This window comes from Hoplias malabaricus, chromosome 16, assembly GCF_029633855.1.
Source record: "Hoplias malabaricus isolate fHopMal1 chromosome 16, fHopMal1.hap1, whole genome shotgun sequence".
NCBI classification, from domain to species: Eukaryota; Metazoa; Chordata; class Actinopteri; order Characiformes; family Erythrinidae; genus Hoplias; species Hoplias malabaricus.
The window spans coordinates 12,146,221-12,160,795 of NC_089815.1; the positions used below are offsets into that span (position 1 = coordinate 12,146,221).

The 14,575-nt window shown below is 35.2% G+C and overlaps 1 protein-coding gene across 3 annotated transcripts in view; it reads right to left on the reverse strand.

The window, feature by feature from the left end:
- Positions 1-14,575, reverse strand: part of tln2a (talin 2a) — an 87,451-nt gene that overhangs the window by 61,873 nt on the left and 11,003 nt on the right. For 2 of the 3 annotated variants that reach the window (XR_010795722.1, XM_066647213.1), the window contains exons 2-7: positions 11,713-11,760; positions 5,198-5,366; positions 4,827-4,924; positions 3,265-3,394; positions 1,662-1,814; positions 1,049-1,191 (exon numbers count right to left, since the gene is read on the reverse strand). Coding sequence is in view for 2 of the 3 variants with exons in the window: in XM_066647213.1 (XP_066503310.1) it covers positions 1,049-1,191; positions 1,662-1,814; positions 3,265-3,394; positions 4,827-4,924; positions 5,198-5,333 (660 nt within the window). In the remaining variant the exon portion in view is untranslated. The remainder of the gene's footprint in view (positions 1-1,048; positions 1,192-1,661; positions 1,815-3,264; positions 3,395-4,826; positions 4,925-5,197; positions 5,367-11,712; positions 11,761-14,575) is intronic. The other variant, XM_066647214.1, reaches the window with a different exon arrangement.

Sequence of the window (14,575 nt, forward strand, 5' to 3'; positions counted from 1 at the left end):
TTAAATAATGTTTTTTTCTTTATTTTTGTTTTCAAATGACACTCACTGTCAGCAAACACTCTACACCTTCTCCTGTGTGTAGGGTTGCCAACTTTCTGAAATCAAAATAAGAAAAGCAGAGGCTGGGGGACTGGTATGCACTTGTAAATCCTTTTCAACTGCAGTCAATCAGATAAAACATTTTTGTTGTCAGACATTTATTAAGCCAACTGCCATCAGTGCCTGTCAGTAGCCTTTTTGAACAATGGCAAAGCCGAATCTGTCCATGCATTTTGCAAATACTGTATTAACAATTTAAAATAACTGCATAATTTAAAATTGTTCATTAATTACCTTATTAATAAGTATCTTATTGGTCTTAGAGTCTAAAACAGCCTTGTACTCATTATATTCATATGTCCAGTCAAAATTTCACAGAATTAATTGCTTATTTTGGACTCATTTGTCTTACACTCTAATTAATGTTAATATATATGCAAATATCTAATGTGATTTTAATGTATAAAGAATTACTTTGATACAAATATTTATCTGTGATGTGTGGAGGGAGAATAATGAGGAAGTGCTAACATTATTTCTATCTAAAAGCAGAGCTGTAGTTGCACAGACACGCTGCTCTCAGCGCGGCTACAATATAAGCCCTGTAGGAGGGACTGCAGCACTGAATGATGGCCAGATAACTCTGGCTGCTGATTGGCTAAATAAAGGTCACAACCAATGAAAAGAGGTGCATTGGAGAATCTGCCCCTCGCTACAGATGTGAGAGAGCTGTGTGTTTCTGTCTATCGCCATAGCAGCGTGACCTCAAAAATATCCCATATTTTACAGGACAGTTGGCAACACTACATGTGTGTATTCAGACAAAAAAGCAAAACAGACCGATAGCCAGTGGAATCTCTGGAGTTTCTGGGGAAAAGTAGTTGAAATAATTGGGTGGGCTAAAGAACATTTAGGGGCCCCCTTAGAACAGATCTAACAACGTCCATGCTGGTTGCTCTTTCACATTTTATGTAGTTAAGTTTATGTATTTGAAGTTTAAGTGTCTGACCTGGACATAAAGTAGATTAAGCTGAACTGGGTCCCGAGAGTCCACATTCTGATCAGAGTAAAAGAACTTTCTCCTCAACAACAGAGTCTCAGTCTCCTCCACTCCCTGTTCTCGAAAAGTACGCCCATGATCCAACCAGTTCACTATGGGGAGAGGGAGGGATAATAAATTTATTAATTAATAAAAAAAATCTAACATTATGATTTTTCAATAGAGTAAATTGATTTATATAATGTATTGAACTCTTTTCAGCGATATTACACAACCCAATAACAAAATTGTAGGCCAGTTGGTAGAGTGCAAATAAAATAAACTTAATTAAATAATATACACATCAATTTTAACATGTATTTGCACAAAGTTTAAAAGGGAAGGTAATGGGTATTGGACCTTATCACATTCATTGCATTTTGACAATTAATAAATAAATTAATAAGGGGGAAAATAGTCAAATTAAATGTTTGTTTACAGTTCAAATGAATATATTATTAATCACTGCTTAGTATTTTTTTAATCATTTGACATATTGTTCCTTTCTTGGAATTTAGGGTCTTTATAATTTCAAACATATGCAGAAAAAAAAGAACATCAAAACATCAGAGATGTTCCCTACAGTCATCATCTGTGTGGAGCTTAGCTTTGAGTTTCTCCATTTTTCTCTCATCCCTCAGCAAAGTTCTGTCTTTCTTCAGTGAGCCCATCCCATCATCTTTTTTCTCCTCCAACAGCTCACGAATGAGGGAGTACTCATCGTAGTTTGTGATTCCTGAGTTGGAAAAGGGGGAAAACAAGTTATAGGAGAAAGAACCTTGCCCCGCTTTGCTGTTTTCTTTCTCTTTTCCACTGCAGTTTTCTTAAGCTCTTGAATATTTGCAGGTTTCCTTTCAATTGGATTGAGATGAAGACCCACTGCTGGTTAAGTTGAAACAGTCAATTTTTTTCCTTCTTAACCATTCTTTTGTACATTAGGGCATGTGCTGATATAATGATGTTGATGTAGGGCTAGGGCTGGACAATAAATCAATATCAATATACATCACAATATAAAAAGTTTTCATATGATATAATTTTTTAAACACATTTTTAATATTACAATATACATTATTTACAACATCTGCCACTGACTGACATTCATTAGAGGGTGCTGTCGTCAGTTCAGCACACGCAAATTAAAATAAAAAAAGCCAATAGGTTTAGGTTTGATGGTCATGTTTCTTGTTTGTTCTTGGAAGTTTTTCAGTGGATTTTCACATTGATAGCCGAATTATATCGTATCAACCAAAATTAAGAAATATTGTGATATACATTTTGGCCATATCGTTCAGCCCTATGTAGGACCCATTTTTTTCAACTCAAACCTAGTTTTCTTAGAGTTGGGGCATCTTTCATTGTAAAATTCTCAGATAATGCTCCGATTTCACATTCCAGCCCTCCAGTTCCAGAGGCAACAAAGCAGCCACAGTATATTATGGATCCTCCACCATGTTTCACTGTAGACAGTGTGCATTTGAGATGCTTCATTGCGTTGTCTATAAACATTACATAGGTATGCCATGTCAAAGAGCTCTAGTTCGGTTTCATCAATCCATAGATCTCTTTTATGCCTTTTGTTTGGCTAGTGATTCCCAAATATTTTGTGCAGTTGCCCCTTTTCTAGATGATTTTTGATGTAGGTTTTTGAGCCCCCCACTCACACACACACACACACACACACACACACACACACACACACACACACACACACACACACACACACACACACACACACACACACACACACAGTCCTTTGCTTCCAGAATCCACTGGAATGTCTTTGAAATGCTGTAACATATACAGAACCGCAACATTTTATTTTAAAAAATAAATAAATAATAAATAGTTGTAGTATGTGCTAAAACTATCAAACCAGATGTCACCAGCTCAGCATCAATTCCATGGTTTCTTGGTCACATTTCAACCAAAATTCTCTCATCACCATCATGTCTGTTAGGTTATTGACTGTTCTGTAAGCAGCAAACATCTTGATAACATTTCAACGTGTGAAAGCCAGAATTCCAAGGTCTTTGGAGATAGTCGTGTACATTTCTGTTTCTGCCAGAACTGCTAATAGCAAAACATTTCTGGACAGCTCAACAAACTTGGCGGATTACATGCCTTCGCTAACTAGCGCACGTGTGTGTGTGTCACTGTGTGTTGTTTAATTCGGTGTTTCCCACCTATTCTACTGCAGATGGTGATGAGCAGCTCGCCGACAGTTTTTGAATCGTCCACCATCACAGTCTTCACAGCACCATCCAACATCCTAATTTTCTGAGGCCTCTGCTTCTTCTTATACTCCAGTATATCCTACAGAAGAGATTTGATTAACAGAAACCTTTATATATTCAGTACAAAAAAGTATCATAAACATATTACTTCATATTTAAAATGTTTAACCCCACAGACTGAGAGAGAACATGTCACTGTAACACCACTCCCTTTCAAACACCTCCACCTCATTTATCACTGTATACATTTTAACTCAAACACAATTCTAGGTTTCATCAGAAAACCCCCTAAATATGTACCTTCTCAAAACCATGCACATTCATCAAGTTAAAACATAAAATCTACCTTCATCTTCATCAACTATTTGAAACCCAAAAACTACATCACAGTCCTGACCAATGTCCATATTTCTTCAGCCAATATAAACACAGTCTTCGCTTGATCCAAGAGAAAATTTATATTTCTTATTCAGAATTAAACAGCAAACAGAAAGCAAGAGAATAGGAGCAGAAGAAAGAAAGAAAGAATAAACGGAAAAGAAAAAAAAAACAATAAACAAACTTTAAAGAAAAAAAAGGAAGAAAAAAGTTACCAGGGTTTGAAAATTTTCTATTAACTAAAAAAGATGAAAAGCTGCAGCAGAAAATCTCATTTAACACTTCTTGATGCACCCCACTCATCAACACACACTCTCTCTGTCCACAACCCATAGCATCTGTCTCATTTCACACACACGATGACATACTGTATTTACTATGCTTTTAATTACTCACAATAGATGAATAAATAATGAATATCATAAACAACAATACATTATTTAAATTACTAATGTCAGACTGTGTACAAATTTCAAATCAAATCTGACATCATATTAAAATGGAATTAAGCAGCTGATTAACACAAACTCAAGGTATACATTTTATTTATAATGTATCATTCTGAGGCACAGCCATATTGTATAAAATTTTTAATTTTGTATATCTTTACACCTGTGCTACAAAGTAAAAAAACAAAGGTTTGGGATACAATTCATTCATTGTAACCGCTTATCAAATTCAGTGTCGCGAAGCCAACCCGGAATCCCTAAGCGCAAGGCTGGAACACATCCTGAAGGGGCGCCAGGTCTTTGCAGGGTGGGATAGAATAGAACAGTTCTTACTAACTTGTTTACAGTCCTTTTTCAGTCCAAATGGCATGTGGAGCTGTAGCTGGGGGAGGGTGTTTAGTGTGCAGCCTTTTGCTACATGGGTATAATACAACTATTTCACCTGCCTTATATCATGTTATTCTGGAACAGATGGTCAATATGATATATGAATATATGGTCAATATGAAGTTAATATCAATATTGCATTTGATTTTTTTCATTTTTGGGGGTGTTATTTCAGTTCACATACTGAAATAAAACAAAAATAACATATTATTTATTTATTTTATTTAAATATATATTTAAATTAAAACAGATTGATTGATATTGTATTAATATCAGTTTTAATAAGGTTATAATTACCCCATTTCTCAGCATGTAATAATCCAGCGTACGTCCACCATCGAGCCAGATTCCTTTCCTTGGGTCCTCATCCGACAGAAACAGCCCATATTCTGATGCTGAAACAAACAGGGGTCTTTCAGATTCACCAATAATTCTTGCCCAAAATGAAACCGAAATTCAGGACAAAATAGATTTGAAGAAAATGAAGTGAAAAATTGGTAACTTGAAGTATCATTACATTCTATTCCCCAGATGCAAATTAATTTGAATATCACTATATTTTCATAAGAACTATTTTAAATAGAAAAATTTGTTTTGGCCAAACAAACGTCAGCTACACACATCTCTACAAAAAACATTGCCATACTGTTGTGATTTTTCCACCTCACCCTGTCCGGTCTGTGCCTCTGGAACCCTCTCTCTAATCACCCGGCATGCATCATACACGGCTGTAGCCGGCTCAAACTGCATCGTCTTAACCACATTGCACTGCCTCACACAAATCTTCAAAGACAGTGCCACCATCTTGCTGCCTGAGTCCTTACACTCACTCTGCACCTAGAACAGGGAAAAACAGAGTAAAAGGAAATCTCTGTGAATGTGGGGAAAAGCTGATGTCAAGTTTATGTTCAAAAGCTCTTTTTTTTTTAAATATATAAAAATATAAATATGAAACGGTATGTTTGAGGGGAAATGAAGCAACTGTCTTTATGTGACTGGAGTGTCTACCTTTTTATTTACCATTTGAATTACCACAGAAACTCATTCATGACTAGTTATACTGTTTTGTAGCACTTTTGGTCTTTCATGCAGTAAGTGCTGTCCTTCATTTAAAGCAGTAGTTCCAAAGCTTTTTCTCTCATTCCCCACCTCAGATGAAGGGGAATTTCCATGCCCAACCTGTACCATATGGACCCCAAAAAACAATAATAAAATACACATGCAAGTTTACAATTTAATTTATTGAGTAAACATCAACAAACATCTCTAAATCAGCAACTTAACATTATAACACCAGATACAACATTAATGTTCAAACATTCAAAAATACAGAAAATGTGCCTACTAATTAAACTGTGCTTCAGTTTCTCACTTTTGAAAATGAGCAAAGGCAGGTGCAAGGGCATAGGAGTGAGTTTGATATTGGTGAGGGACATATTTGCTGAGTCAAAGCACACTCCATTCCCAAAATATTATATAGCTATAAGCTGATTCCTGTAGATAAGGCAGTAAAATATTGAGATTGTGTTCCAAAAAGCACACTATGGAACTTTACATACTACACTACAGAAACACTGATAGGGGTGGTATGTATGTATGTATGTATGTGTGTGTGTATGAAGACAGAGAAATGCTATGGTCATCACCTGCAGAACCAGGTATATGTTTATACCTGTATAAACAGACATGCACACACACACACACATATATATATATATATATATATATATATATATATATATATATATATATATATATATATATATATTTTTTTTTTTTTTCCCCCATATTATTCAGTGGAGCAGTTTGCAGTCTGGGACAAGGCCAGAGACTGTTGTTGCATGTTTAGAGTGCTTTCTCGTAACCTGAGCACAGCTAATGTTGACTAACTCTCAGATCATTCTGTTACCATAACAGCTATATACAAGGCGCTTTGTGCTCTCGTTACTGACATCAAGCTCAGAGCCTGTGAAAACTAAGTTTATAAACCAGACTCTGGCAGTGAATCGGAGGCCAGCGAAGCTGATTATTGGAGCAGCTTTATATTTGAACAGGTGCCTTAACAAAGGCTGAAAGAAGACCCCCTCTGTGTGACTCGCGGCGCATTTTCAAAATAAAAGTTTTAGAATAAACGTATATTTTGGTTCCAGGCAAACTACATTTTTCTGGTCTCCTATCTAACGTTCTTTTAGTATGTTTAAGGACTATTAATGAATCTATTGTGAGTGGGTGCTTTATAAGCTTTATAGGAAAAAAAGAAAGGCATTAATATAGACAGGCTCACTAATAAATTAATGCTTGTTTCTTCAGATTCCTTGTGCCCCACACTTTGAGAAACGTTGATTTATATATTATCTCAGTTCATGCTGTTCAAAGTTTAAGAGAAAGTTTAAAGTTCTGAGCATTTTCTTTTTGCTCATTTCCTTTTACCAGTGAAAAAGAAAACTATTGTGTTGTGTGCAAGAATTTCAGTACCAAGTCATTTGATGAAAATATTAAAAGATTTTACCACTAGAGAAGATTTAAAATCTTTTTAATTTCTGCTTCAGCTTTAAAGAGCTAGAATACAGAATCCCACCATAAAAATCTGGAATATGTTTTGGTTTACTTTAGTAGTCTGCCAAATGTTGGGTTGTTTCTTTAAGACGGCACAATACATTTTTTAAAACATATATTTAGGTTTGGCATATCTATGTCATGACTCCAAAGTGTCCGTAGGTGTGAGTGTGTGAGTGAATATGTGTGCGTGTCTGTGTTGCCCTGTGAAGGACTGGCGCCCCCTCCAGGGTGTATTCCCCGCCTTGTGCCCAATGATTCCAGGTAGGCTCTGGACCCACCGTGACCCTGAATTGGATAAGCGGTAACAGATAATGAATGAATGAATGAATGAATGAATATCTATGTCATGTCACACTATAACGTGACTTCACCATCTTTTAAGCGCAGATGGCCAGAGTGAATGCAAGATTTCACTCCAAACAAAGAGAGCATACCTGATTCCACTTGTTTAACCAGTCAGTATCTGTCTTTAAACAACTGATCTTTGGAAGCAGCAAAAACCTGCAGTCGGCTAAATATCGACACCCTTACTTTAACGAAAGTATGAATCTCGATCACAGCCAGTTTACCTCACCTGTCACAGTCCTTCAGGTGAAATGGAAACAAATCCTGCTTCCAGCAGTGGAATTCGGGGGATTCATATTTTGGGAACTTCTTGCAGGTAAACACACTTGTAGCTTACACAAAATGGTTGGTAATATCAAAGTTCGATGTTGGAGGCAGCAAAGCAAGTTTAGCACTATAAAAATAATTAAAGTTGGAAATATATCCAAGTAACAAGTAAAACTTTGTGTGGAATCACCCCACTTTGCTCATACTTCTCCAGTTTTAGTGCTCTTATTGCTGCCTAATTATAAAAATAATTTATGTTCTGCACTGTAGTCATTGTGACCATACTACCATAATGGGGCACTGGTGACATCACTGCAAAAAAAAAAAATAAATAAATAAACCATACTCCACTTTTGTTGGTTTGCATTCAGAAGCTCCACAACTTTTAAGGTGGAATGGTTTATTTGATTAAGGAGCTGACTGTTCGTGGGTGAAGTTTAACTTGTCTGTAAGTTTTTATTGACTGCTTAAATTAGAAGAGACTCACATTTTTTACACGAGCTGTTTAGTTTTGTAGTATTTTCAGTATGTGTTTGTTTTGCAGCCAGTGTGTTACTTAATTTTAGTAATTAAATAAGTAAATAAGTAAATATCAACACTTTTTATACTGTTCAACAATGGTCCCTCCGCGCTCCTTGTTATGCCATTTCTCAGCCAAGGCTTATAGCTAACAATGCACAGAGAGAAAGCTTGAGCTATAAGTTTCTTTCCCATTTACTGAGCCAGCGCTTTGTATAAACACTGGACTCTTTTGCAATGTGAAAACAAATGGGAGACCTAGCAAATGGTGAGGATACATTCTCTGAATTCTATACAAATTGCACTAGATAAAAATAACAAACACTGCCTTTAAAATTATAACAAATGCTTGGTGTTTCTGCTGGTAAAATTTCTGTGGTGTTCTACTATACCAAAATCTATTTTCATGTCTTCCCTCTGTGTAAGTACTGCAACCTGAGCTTATTTACACTTTGTAGCTGACTAAAGTACCATCACTAAAGTTAACGGTATACACCTTCCTGAAGCAATGGCAAAGTCTTCTCCTGGAGCTTGAGGTTCTCCCACAATCCCAAAAACCTGTTAGTAGGTTGCATGGCTGAAACTGCTCATAGGTGTGTGGTACGCTTTGTGATAGTCCGTCGCCCTGTCCAGTTTTGTTTTTTGTGCAAAAGTGGACAGTGTATTTAAAAACATGACCAGCACTGCTGTGTTTGATCAATTCGTACCAGCACAAAACACACTAACACTACGTCAGTGTCACAGTCCTCACATTTGGCACTCTGGCATGTAATTAGTAGTGGTAAAAAGTGATCTATTCTATTAATACAGCAAGAGACACTGTAATATGTTGTAAGAATTTTCCTGCAGCAAATAGGCACTAATGTTTTGTCACCACCCCCCTCCCCTTTAACGATGTTAAGCATTCTTGAGTGTGAGAAGAGTAAATTAAAGTTATTTATTCAATTAAAATAATGTTTGGAGAAATAATATACAATTTAGCTTTTTCCTACACATACCTGGATTAGTGTAATATCAACTACCCAATTCTAATTTTAAATAAAATGAAATGTAGTTGCAGTGATGAAAGTCTGCAAAAGCTTTAGGTTTAAACATGTCGTTCAGTTCCTTGCTTAGAATCGCATGTGAGCAGAGATTAAAGAAAGTACAAGTTCCACGTACCAGGTACCAAATTTGTGTAGTGGAAAGGCAAAAAAAAAAAAATAATAATAAAAAAATAAATAAAAAAAAAACCCCGACCAAGTACATACACTGTCAGAAAAACTGTCAATGTGGTTGTACATTCTCCAAAATAAAGTTATGGAAAAGGTACATCATTGATCACTAAAGGTAAAAATTTTTAAAACATATCTTTAAAAGATACAACAGTGGTGTTAAGGAAACATATTTACTTACAGACAAGTAAAAACTTCAGCCACGTACAAACAACAGTTATTTCCTTCAAACATACCTTTCCAATTTAAAAGATGAGGAGCTTAGGACTGCATGTACTTTTTTTTTTTAATGAGTGTGTACCATAGCGCTATTAGTGTACATTCAAGTCTGAAAACTTCAGATTGCAAAAACAGGAATCTAGGCCAAAGGTCAACCAGTGGGCGTCTCAGGAAAATTTTATTTCCACAGAGAGATGGATTGCAGCATTCAACTGGAGCATTTGGTGGTTCAGTGCCTTGCTCAAGAGCACTTCAGCCATGGATGTTCCTGCCGGTCCTGGGGATCGAACAGACGACGTTCCGGTACTAAGCCCGGTCTTCTAACCATTAGGTACCATACTATTCTAGTTAATAAATATATTTGCTTTACGTGAGGTTAAAAATATCAGAGTTAATATCATGATCTAACCGTATTCTTGGGTAAACAAGTGTCATTTCTGTAAAGTGTCTACTTTAAAAACACGAAGTTCAGGGAAAAGCTCTTTTTAACTTGCTGTAGTGATATATTACATTCATGTCAAGCAGTTCAGGACAGTTTATCATCAAGGAAACCTGACTGTTCATAACAAACTACAAAACTGAAGACAGTGCCTAATGACACTCAAAACCTTTACACAAACTCGTGATCATGGCAGATTATATTTTAATGGTGACATGTCATTAAACACAAGCACCTTTACATTTAATTAAGCAGTAAACCATATACTATATACTTGATGATGGAACAGGGCATTTATGTAGAACTGTTTAAATTTCTATAAAGCTCTGATTGAAAAACAGTGCTGAAACTGAGATTCAAAGTCTTGTTAAAATATTGATATGGTACATGACCACATTGGAAAAACTTGCCATTGATCCAATATGGGGACTTTCAAGATGGCAGCCATACTTGGGACATAGCCTAAAAGATGTGTGCCCCTCACCCATTACTTGCAGGTTTATTCAGATAAAAGTGTGTCCTGCAAATTTTGACTCACCCTGTACTTTGCAATCTCTCCTGTTTTTGTGTAAATTAAAGAAAAAAGCTGCAGTGAACTGGTCAGAAAGGCAATAACTGTCTGTGTCTAGTGTTGGATACAGACAGAAGAGTTGACTTTCAATCAGAATTTTTTAGCCTGGAATTTATGGGTCTGTTGTTTTATAATCTGATTTTATATGTGAATTTTTAAAATCTGAATATGTTACCACCTCAAATTTAAAGTTTATCAAATTCCATACAAAAATTATATAAATATAAATATTTAGACGAATATACATTCAGATAAAATTATTTTTATTCAAATTTCAGATTCAAATTGTCAATACTTTCAATTTCTTCAGGAACACCATAAATTCTTTCGTTATTCCTTACAGATTTAGATTCTAGGTCTTTTGGCTTATCTAATATTGCCTTCTGACCTTTCAGTGTTTGTTGAAGTACATTATTTACCTTCAACACCAAAAATTTGGGACATTTGTTCATTCTCCTGAACATTTATTTAACAGAAAAATGCACTAAGTAAATATTTCAAAGGTTTTACCTGATAATTGTTTTTGGTAAATATTAACAATTGAATGCCTGCAACATATTAAAAATTAAATGAATAAATAGGGACACTGTTTGCCAATGAACACCTGCGTTAATAACTGTCATGTCCCAGGTCCTTGTACTGACATAAATATGTTCATTTTCTGTAACTGCCTGAGAACTGAGGAAGTGATTGAACCCAGAACACCAGCACCTGGAGCAGTGTCAATTTTATGCTTTCTTGACGACCATCATCTTTATACATTTCTTCTGAATGGAACCTGGCAAAAAATTCCAATATCATCTGTTTTGCCAATGCATATTTGTTACTCATATCATCTTTACCCATTTATCCACATCCAGGATCGTAATCTTGTTTTCTTCTGTTTAAGGTGTTGGTATTAATTTTACTTTGCATACAGTAATGCCATTTTATTCAGCTGATTTTTGTATCACAAACATTGAAATGCAACATTTGTTTTAAAATGTGTGCAAAAAAAAAAAAGCAACAAAGACTTGGAAATAAACTTCAAGAAACGAGGCATAATCTTACTTTATAACTGAGGTTTTCAGAGCCCTGGACACCAGCAGGTCTCCGCGGCTGATTTAGAGAGAGAGAAAGAGAGAGTGAGAGAGACACTAGGCAGCAAGGTTGAGACAGATGATTGTATATTGTATAACATAATCCATAATTAGGCATATTATAAGGGAGGAAACCAGAGCACCCACAGTAGACCCACACAGGCATGGGGAGGACAAACTCTGCACAGGAGATCTGAGGAGGTGACTGAACCAGAAATCTAAGACCCTGAAGCAGTGGGACAGCAACACTATCTATTTCTACATGACATGACACATTAAATATAAATTACTTCAATATAAAATTTAACTAAACATCTAACTTTCAGTGCAGGGAAACAGACCAGCCTCACTGTGTTTATGTGATTTAAATTAAAAAAAAAGGGAAAAAAAAGAATTGCTTGTTAATAATTAAAATGGATAGAACACTGCTCTGTCAGTGACTAACTGTTGTACAAAACAGATTCACAAACAAAAGATGTCAGAGCTTCTTGTAAGACACACACACACACACACACATAAATACCATTCCTGCACACAGCTGAGAGCAGCTGATAGGAAGCATGTGGAGTGTGTGCATGGTGGTGTGTGGTAGGGTTGGCATGCCTGGCATTTGGGCAAACCACTGCCAAGCACGGAGCTACTGGCAACATGTCAAAGCTGAAACTGGATTCTCACAATGTTTCTATTATAAGGAAAGTAAGCAGCAAAATTACCTTCCAGCACCTGGCCCTACTAAAGAATGGCAATACAATTTGGAACAGTAGGTTAAATGTAAATTAAAAGAGAGAATAAGGATTTGTAAATTTACATTTATTTCTATTAAAACAAGGAGTTACACAGACAAAACATTTAAACTCTGCACTTTCATTCTGACATTGATTCCTGGATACAGTTTAAACCCTCCAAGGACAGAAAGCTTTGACATAACTTTAGACATTCTCTGAATCCTCTTAAATGTTAACAAGGTGAGTTTCTTGCCTCTGCACATGTTGACCAAATAACTAAATGGTTTTAAAGTTTTGATAAAATGTAATGGATGGTAATGAATATTGTATATTATATATATATATATATATATATATATATATATATATATATATATATATATATATATATATATATATATATATATATATATAATGTACTATTATTAAAAAGTCACATTCCTCAAACTAATGAAATGATTTTTTATTTTAATTAATGGCATATATTTTCCAGAATAAGATAATTAAATTGTAATTTACCTTTCCAATATTTAAATTCTTAAAATGTTGTTTACTAATACAGACCATGCCTGTGAAGGCTAAAACAGGGAGGGGAACACCTTTTTGTTTTTTTTAACTCTTTGAGTTCAGAGAGGCTTTCGAATGTGTGTAAAGCCAAACACCCAGCAGAGACGGTAGAAAGTTTGCAAGACACAGAAATGAAATTTAAAAATCAAATGTGAAAACTGTCCAGCTCTGTGAATGATTTTACTCAATCCCACTGTACTGAGAAAATGTAATTTAATAGATTATTTTCTTAAAACATTACTTAAACAAAGAAGCAATATTATATACATTTATAGAATGATTTACAATACATGTTTAATTATTCAGTTAAAACATAACTTAGTTAGTATTATATTATTATTATTACTACTATTATGATTATCATCATCATCATAATTTGTTAAATTTAAAGTTAATCCATGAAGTTCCACAGCTCTCTACACTGAAGTAATATAAATACTGCTTGATTTAATCCTGTTTTTATATATACATTTTTCTTAAAATTAATAATCTAAATATAATTTGTAAAATAAACCTATTTCATTTCGTCAGTTTCTTCTGTTTAAAGGGAATGTCTATGATTGTGAGGAAATGCGGTTGTTTAGGTTCCGAAACTCCGCGTATTGGAAAAGAAAAACATCTGTTGTTTGAATGTGTCTGAAGTTTAATTTCTCTGTAAGAATTTATTCACTGCTTGAATTACCAAAGAAACTCATTTGTAACTCAAGTTGTTTAGTTTTGTAGCCCTTTCGGTAATTCAGTTAGCTGTCTCCCGAATGTGAATATATTTCCACCTTAAGTGATCCAAAACAGCAAAAATAAGTGAATATTAAGCACCTATGGAGCAAGAAGAGAGAAATATATTCATAAATACATTAAAAAAAAAAAAAGATTTTTTCTGTGCCATGAGCAGAGAAAGAAAGCCTAGCAGAGACAGCCTGTTTATTTACTCGTTTTCATAAACCCATTAGACCAGTTTCGAGCATGCAAACAATTTGGAGAGCAAGCAAATGGTTTTTCAAGATCAATTTGGTGTTACACCCATGTGTGTTTTATACTTATGTTGGACTGGTGCCCCGTATATTAAAATGATTATTAATAAATGCATATATCTCTGCTTGTAGATCTAGGAATATGGAGGAGTATAAAAAAAAGCAGACCTTTGTTATAAGCAAGTGTTTTGAGAGGCTGGTTAGTGACCTCTTCTGCTCTGCATTACTTGATACCCTGGACCCACTGCAATATGCAGAGTAGATCCACTTATGATGCATTAGCCCTGACACTAGGGCTGGGCCATTTATCAGTAATGGCATATACCGTGGTAAATAAAAATGTGGACGGTATCTGAAATGAGGGCAGTATTTATGATTTGTGTGTGGTGTGGCAAATTTCTGTTCTGTATCTGTAGGTACAAGGAAAAAGAGTTCATTTATGTGCATATAAGACAGCCACAGGGAGAGGGCACTATGTGTTGATGTCGCACTCTGAAAACGCCCAGTAGCTCAAAGCAGTTGTGAGTTTAGTGAGTTTTGGTTAAAAGAGAAAGAAAGGAGGCTGAAATTA